The sequence below is a fragment of the Ornithorhynchus anatinus genome, chromosome X1, assembly GCF_004115215.2.
Source record: "Ornithorhynchus anatinus isolate Pmale09 chromosome X1, mOrnAna1.pri.v4, whole genome shotgun sequence".
NCBI classification, from domain to species: domain Eukaryota; kingdom Metazoa; phylum Chordata; class Mammalia; order Monotremata; family Ornithorhynchidae; genus Ornithorhynchus; species Ornithorhynchus anatinus.
The window spans coordinates 40,261,328-40,269,145 of record NC_041749.1 but is presented as its reverse complement, the minus strand read 5'-3'; the positions used below and the strand labels follow the sequence as shown (position 1 = coordinate 40,269,145).

The 7,818-nt window shown below is 56.6% G+C and overlaps 1 protein-coding gene across 1 annotated transcript; it reads left to right on the top strand.

Annotated features, from left to right (window-relative positions):
* The first annotated feature begins 3,933 nt into the window (after positions 1 to 3,933).
* On the top strand, positions 3,934 to 6,152 carry SOWAHA (sosondowah ankyrin repeat domain family member A). Its single transcript, XM_007670280.4, has one exon. The coding sequence runs from the start codon at positions 4,148 to 4,150 to the stop codon at positions 6,077 to 6,079; it is 1,932 nt and encodes a 643-aa protein (XP_007668470.2). The 5' UTR covers positions 3,934 to 4,147; the 3' UTR covers positions 6,080 to 6,152.
* The last annotated feature ends 1,666 nt before the right edge of the window (positions 6,153 to 7,818 follow it).

Genomic DNA, 7,818 nt, shown 5'->3' with positions numbered 1-7,818 from the left:
TTGTATCTGACCCAGTGCTTAGTACAGTGCCTGGAACCAAGTAAGGGTTTTACAAATGCCACAGTTATTATTATAGGCTCAAGAGAAGGTTCACCAGAAAGTTTGGGTTTTCATTTTTGCTTTGAATTCTGTTTGGCCACGTCAACGCTCCTGACCTCCACCTTCTTTGGTGACCTGCCTGTCCTCTGTTTCATCAATTCTCCTTTCCTTCTGCTGCTTATTCATTCATTCATTCATTCAATAGTATTTATTGAGCGCTTACTATGTGCAGAGCACTGAAGTAAGCGCTTGGAATCTACAATTTGGCAACAGATAGAGACAATCTCTGCCTAATGACGGTTTTTATCTTTCTTCATTTTGCAGTTTTCACTGTTTCCTTTCATGGCATCCCCCTCCCCGACCCCCGCATCTGAACATCATCAAAGAATTTTGTGTAGAGGAAAAAAAATCAAAATAGAAACCCCCATTTTATCTCCATTAAGCTCCTGAACCTACCATCTCCTGAAAGTCTTTGGGACGGAAACTTCAGAAAGGGCAAGACATTAATAGAAAAAGAAATTTCACAGTGGTCCCTTCCATATAGAAGCCCAGGAACCTGAGCAATTAAACTGTTCACAACCCCTATAGCTCTTATGTACATATTTTCTATATTCCACTGCTTCCTCTTGTCTGTAACTTATTTCACTGTCTGTCTCTCCATCCTAATTGTAAGTTTCTTGAAAGCAGGGATCAAGTTTATTAATTATATCATACTCCCCCAAGGATCTGTAGTGTTCTGCATATAGTAGGCACCCAGTAGATGCTAGTGATTGACTGAAAGGAGCCAAGTGGGGGGGAGAGAAGAGTGAAGGGAGAACCCTAGTGTATGAAAGGCTACCACTAAAATGGTGGGTTCCCATATGGATGCCTATAGCAAAGATTTCATTGTTTTAGTGTTTTATCACTTAGTGTTTGCTGTGCACCATCTTATGTAACATACTAGGTTCTTGAAAGCATTCAATAAGAAGAAAAGACACGATCTCCTCCTTCAAGGAGCTTACAATCTGAAGGTTGAAAGCTGGCTTTGAGAACCTCTACATTATCAAGTACTTTTGATCACTAGCCATATACTAAAAATAATAATTGTGGGATTTGCTTAAGTGCTTACTGTGTATAAGCGCTGTATTAAGTGCTTGGTAGATACAAGACACTCAGTTCTAGAACATGGTTACGGAATTAGAGAACATTTTCCCGACTTAGCTAGCCTGTCTGGATGCAGTATAATGTGGTATTAGAAGATCGATTCATCAGTCAGGGCCAACCAAATCTTTCTGCCCCCTTGGGAATAATAATAATGATGATATTTGTTAAGCGCATACTACGTGCCAAGAATTGTTCTAAGCACTGGGGTAGATACGAGGTCATCAGGTTGTCCCATATGGGGCTCACAGTCTTCATCCCCATTTTACATAGGAGGTAACTGAGGCACAGAGAAGTTAAGAGACTTACCCAAAGTCACACAGCTGACAAGTGGCAGAGTCGGGATTAGAACCCATGACTCCCAAGCCCATGCTCTTTCCACTAAGCCAGGCTGTTTCCTACGAGACATGGAAGTGGAGAGCTTCCATCCCCTACCAATCGAGCCTCTCAAACCCTCTCCATGACCTCAAAATGAAAAGTTAAACAACTCAATTCCCTACTACTAGTTTTGGGCTATATTTGGATATTTGGTTTGTTTTCTTTCTTTTTTTTTTTTGTTTACAAGTTCTCTCTGCAGGTCTTTAAAATCTACTGAAATACCACGAGGACTTCTCTCCTACAGGAAGTTGCTTCTTACTGCCGGATGAATTGATCCAGAAAGTTATCTTTTCACCTGAAGATGTCCTTTGCTCCCCACACTGGCACAAAAAACGCAGTGAACTAAATCTGACTCCACTGTACCTACAGAAACACATCTGTTCTAAAATCATAATGAAAACCGGGCAGCAAAAATTTCATTCCCCAAGAAAAATATAACGCACAAGGAACGAAAGCAACTCAACTAGCCTATTCCCAATCGCACGTACTAAATATTGTCTCCCTTCTCTCAGGGTCGCACCTGTAGAGTTCCCGGTACCCTACCGGTCTCGGCTACGGGAGGAACAGGCAAGCAGAGGCCTAGCCGTTCCATTCCTAGCTTGGCCAGTGGCTAGTGAGTGGAAGGTGATCTGCTACAAGTCAAAACTCACCTGTACCGGGCAGCAGCGGTAGAGAGAGAGAATCGAGGGTGGGGACTCAGTTTACTGCAAGGAATGGGGCAACGGTAAAGCACTTCGGTATCTTTACCAAGAAAACTCTTCTGGATACGCTACCAGAACGACTGCAGGTGGAGGCGGGGCGTCCTGGGAGAGCCGCGTCCATGGTGTCGCCATGGGTCGAAGACGACTCGATGGCATAAGGCGAGACGGCCTGTCGTCTCAGGGTCAAGTGCTTCAGGGTTGAGTTTTCTCCCTGAAACAAGGATGAGGCATAAATGTAAGAGATTACCTTTCAACTGTCAGAAGATGCTTCGGATTTTTAAAAATATGTCGTCGGTGGTTTACAAAAAAAAGCAACAGATGAGAATTCCCCGGGCCCCAAGTGATTAAGTGTCACGGGGCTACCTTATCTTTACGGTGCTATTCGCAGGGAGGTAGGGGGGAGGGAGATAGAGAGAGAGAAAGGGGGAGTTAGTTTAATCGGGCAACTGGAGGGCGGCTCTCAAATTTTTCCCAAACTGTCCCAGGATTTCAAACCTGTCCCCCCGCTCCCGACCCTGGCAAGCGGCTGACAGTTCCCAGGCGTTCCAGCTTGACTCCGGAAAGGTGCCGGAGGCAAGCACAGTGCTGGTTGGATCGGGTGGGAAAATGTGAAGGGGAGAGAGGGGCAGGGCTGGCAAGGGTGGTGAGGCCGCCCGGGACTTGGCGGGCGTGTCCCTAGGGGGCCGTGGGAAGGGGGAGGCTGACAAGGGTTAATGCAGGTGCGCCCGACTACAATTCCCAGATCCCTTGGATCCGGGTGTCTTTCCTCCTCCTCCTCCTCCTCCTCCTCCTCCTCCTCCTCCTGGTCCTCGGTCTCCGCCTCCTGGTGCCGGGGCTCCCCACCTGCCGGAGCTCCGGCGGGCCGGAGAAGGGAGGAGACGCAGCCCAGAGCCGGGAGCCGGTGGAGGGCCGTTCCCGCACCCCCCGGACCGGGACACCCCCCGGACCGGGACACCCCCCGGATCGGGACACCCCCCGGACCGGCGCAGCCCCGCAGCATTGCCCCCGTGGCCCGGCGCACCTCCTTCCCGGCGCATCCCCGCAGCAGCGCACCTCCGGACCAGGGCAGCCCCGGCCCAGCGGACCTTCCCCCCCGGCCCAGCGGACACCCCCGTTCCGGCAGACCCCCAGTCCAGCAGAACGTCGGCCCAGCAGATCCCCCCGGACCAGCGCACCCTAGCCCAGCAGATCCCCCAGCGCACTCCAGCAGCCCCCCGCCCCCCCCAGGCTCATTTGACCCCAGCCCAGCAGAGTCCGGCCCAGCAGCTCCGGCCCCCCCAGGCTCAGCAGATCCCCCCGGCCCAGTAGCCCCCCAGGCCCAGCAGACCCTCCAGTCCCAGCAGACCCCCCAGGCCCAGCAGCCCCCCCAGCAGGCCCAGCAGCGCCCCCCCCCCCAGCCCAGCAGACCTCCCAGGCTCAGCAGACCCCCAGGCTCAGCAGACCCCCCCAGGCCCAACAGACCCCCCAGCCCAGCAGACCCCCTAGGCCCAACAGACCCTCCGACCCAGCAGACCCCCAGGCCGAACAGACGCCAGGCTCAGGAGACACCCCAGGCTCAGTAGACCCCCCCCCCAGCCCAGCAGCCCCCCAGCCCAGCAGCCCCCCCAGGGTAAGCAGATCCCCCCGGCCCAACAGACCCCCCATCCCAGCAGAACCCCCAGGCCCAACTGACCCCAGGCTCAGCAGACGCCCCCCCCCAGGCCCAACAGACCCCCAGCCCAGCAGACCCCCCAGGCCCAACAGACCTCAGGCTCAGTAGACCCCTCCCAGCCCAGCAGCCTCTGCACCAAACCGGCAGCTCCCCCAGGGTCAGCAGATCCCCCCGGCCCAGCAGCGCACCCGGCCCATCTTGGGGCCGCCATCCTTGTGAGGAGGGGTCGTCGGGGGCGATGGCCCTGGCCGCGGCGGCGGCTGCGGTGGCGGCGGGGGTGAGCCAGGCGGCCGTGCTGGGCTTCCTGAGGGAGCACGGCGGCAAGGTGCCCAACGCCGACCTGGTCAGCCGCTTCCGGCCGCTGCTGGACGCTGGGGACCCCGGCTCCCGCGCCGACCGCCGCCGACGCTTCAAGCAGTTCGTCAACGACGTGGCCGTGGTCAAGGAGCTGGATGGGGTCAAGTTCGTGGTGCTCCGGAAGAAGCCGCGCCCTCCGGCCCCGGACCCGATGCTCACGACTGACCCTCGAACCCCGGATCCGGGGTCTGAGAAGGCCCGGGTGTCCACTGAGGCCCAGGGGCCCGTCCGGGCCGGTGAGCCCGCTGTGGTCGAGGGTCTTGCGGAGGCTGAGGGGTCCACGGAGGTCCAGAGGGTCATGGAGGCCGAGGAGCTCGAAGAGGCCGAGGGGCCCACGGAAGTTGAGGGGTCTGTAGAGGCCGAGCAGCCCACGGAAGTCGAGGAGTTCGTGGAGGCCGAGGAGCCCTCGGAAGTTGAGGGGTCCGTAGAGGCCGAGCAGCCCACAGAAGTCGAGGGGTTCGTGGAGGCCGAGGGGCCCGTCGAGGCTGAGCGGCTTGCAGAGGATGAGGGGCCTCCGGAGACCAAGGAGCCCATAGAGGTCAAGGGGCCGGCGGAGGCAGAAGGGTCCGAGGGGCCTGAAGAGGCTGAGAGGTTCAAGGAGGCTGAAGAGACTGAGGGAGCCATAGAGGCTGAAAGGCCCAGGGAGGCTGAGGGCCATGAGGAGGCCGAAGAGCCTGAAAAGTCTGAGAAGGCTGAAGAGGCCAAGGGGCATGAAGAGGCGGGAAAGGCCGAAGGACCCCAAAGAGAGGGCGAGGAGCCATCCCGCCACGCTGCGGCCCCGAAGCCCTGCATGCTGCCCATCCGCTGTCTCCCGCCGACGATCCGCGTCCGGGCAGCGGACGAGGCGGGGGCCCTGAGGCGGCAGAGCTCCGAGGAGCCGGGCCCCATCGAGGTCCCTCTCTTCAGGCGGCGCCTGTCGGCGGACGAGCCACTCCCGAGGCGCTCCCCGGGCTTGAGGAGGCCCCTGCGGGCAGCTCCGCGCCTGCTGCTCAGCCCCGAAGAGCCGCTGCTGTCGACGCCATCGACGTCGCCGACGTCTCCAACGCTGCCAACGCTCCCAACGCCATCAACGCTGCCGCCGCCTCCACCGCCGCCATCTTCCGTCGTACCCCTGGAGCCGGCGGAGCACGAGTGGCTGGTGCGGAGCGCGGCGGGCCGCTGGACCCACCAGCTCCACGGGCTGCTGCTGCGGGACAGCGGGCTGGCGGCCAAGCGCGACTTCACATCGGGCTTCACCGCCCTGCACTGGGCCGCCAAGAGCGGCGATCGCGAGATGGCACTGCGCCTGGTGGAGGTGGCGCGGCGCGGTGGCGGTGCGCCCGTCGACGTCAACGCCCGCTCCCACGGGGGCTACACCCCGCTGCACCTGGCCGCTCTGCACGGCCACGAGGATGCCGCCGTGCTGCTGGTCGCCAGCCTGGGCGCCCACGTGCACGTACGTGACCACAGCGGTCGCCGCGCCTACCAGTATCTGCGCCCGGGGGCGTCGGAAGGCGTGCGTCGCCTGCTGGGCGACCCCCGCCTGCGAGGCCCGCCCGACCCCCACGGCGCCGCCAGGCGGTCGGTCCAGGTGGCCGCCTCCATCCTTGGCTCCACCACCAGCGCCTTCCTGGGTGTCCTGGCCGACGACTTGGCCTTCCAGGACCTGGCCCGGGGCCTGCGGAAGTCCGGCTCCTTCAGCAAGGGAAAGGGCACCTCCCCCTTGCCCTCCCGCAAGAAGCCCAAGGCCTGGGGGGGCTTCCCCACCTTCTCCTCCGGGCCCGAGGGCACCGGGAAGCGCAGGCCCGTCTATGACCTCTTCCAGGCCCACTGAATGAGAAGGAGGAGAAGAAGAAGGTCTGTGGTGGTTGTTAAGGCGCTTACTGTGGGCCAGGCACCGTACTGAGTGCTGGGGTGGATCCAAGCTCCCTGTCCCATGTGGGGCTCACAGTCTCAGTCCCATGAGGGAACAACCCATGAGGGACCTGAGGCCCTGAGAGGTGGAAGCGACTCGCCCAAGGTCACACAGACACGTGGCGGAGCGGGGATTAGAACCCTGACCTTCTGACTTCCAGGCCCGAGCTCGATCCGCAACACCGTGCCACTTCTCCCCGCTAACCCTCGGGGACTGCATCCCGTGAGAGTCCATGATGAAACAGGGTTGGCAGGGAGGGGGGGTGCTACCAGTGGGAGAAAATGCTCCCCGGCCCCGGCCCAGACCCCTAGGTTGTGGGGAGGGACCCTCGGTGAGAAGTCTGATGGGGTGTTCAGCGGTGGAGGGCAGCCCCTACGAAAAATGACCTTCCTGGGTTCTTCAAGATGCATGGTGTGCTGTATAGTTGGGCTTCTTGGGTTTTCCCATCGGATGAAGGAAAATACTAATAATAAGAAGAATATGGCATTTGTTAAACACTTACTATGTGCCAGGCACTGTACTAAGCACTGGGTTGGATACAAGCAAATCAGGTTGGACCCAGTCCCTGCCCCATGTGGGGCTCACAGTCTCGATCCCCATTTTACAGAAGAGGTCACTGAGGCATAGAGAAGTGAAGTGACCTGCCCAAGGACACACAGCCGACAAGTGGTGGAGCTGGGATTAGAACCCATAACCTTCCTGAATCCCAAGCCCCAGCTCTGTTCACCACACCTTAAAGGATTTTTATGATCTAGCTCCTTGAAATAGCTTCACTTAAAAGAGGAAAAAGTAGCCAGATGAGTCACTTTTCTGTGCTCTGGTTTCCTCCTTTGCAAACGGGATTAAATCCCTGATCGCCCCCCTTAGACTGTGAGCCCCGGATGGGATGGGGACTGATTATCCTCCACCTACTCCAGCTTTTAGCACAAGTACTTGGCATAGAGTAAGCGCTTAATAAATAGCCCAATTATTACCTAGCCAATCTGCACCCTCCTAGTAACATTTCAGACAGTGGTGGGGAAAAATAGCTGATCCAGCATCTACAAAAATTGGCCTCGGTCAACTGAGATAATTAAAACTTTACCTACCTCATTTAGTCCACCTGGGCTGGAGAGACATCTGGACACAGACCAGCCATTGTGACCATTTGAATGTAATGCATTTCAGTTCTACTGTGAATGCTAAATGAGATTTCCAGCAAGTAAAAGGACCAATTTGTCTAAGCATCTGCCAGGGGAACATGAAAAAGCTAATTGTGGGTTGTATGGAATCCTTTCAACTTTGGACTTTTCTGTGGTCTTATTTTCAATAAAGTGCAAAAATGATGTGTCGTGGTATCTGGCACTAGCCTTTTTAGTGTGATGTGTTAGGCTATCTGTTCATTGTCTAACTTGTGGCAGAAAAAAGGCAACTTGGGTTCAATATTCTGAATTGGAACCTACTGTTTTGCTTTGGTCCTAAATTCAGATTTTTACAGTGTCAGGAAGCCCAAAGTATTTAAAGGAAAATATTTCTCAAAAATACCTTGTTAATTATTAATGGCTACGAATAAGGAAGAAGGACTCTTCTGAATTGGGGCTCTGTACAAACAGAAAGGACACGGTCCTTGCTCCTTGCTCTGAAAGGTCGGTCTCAAAGTAAACAGTGTCTCATTCTAA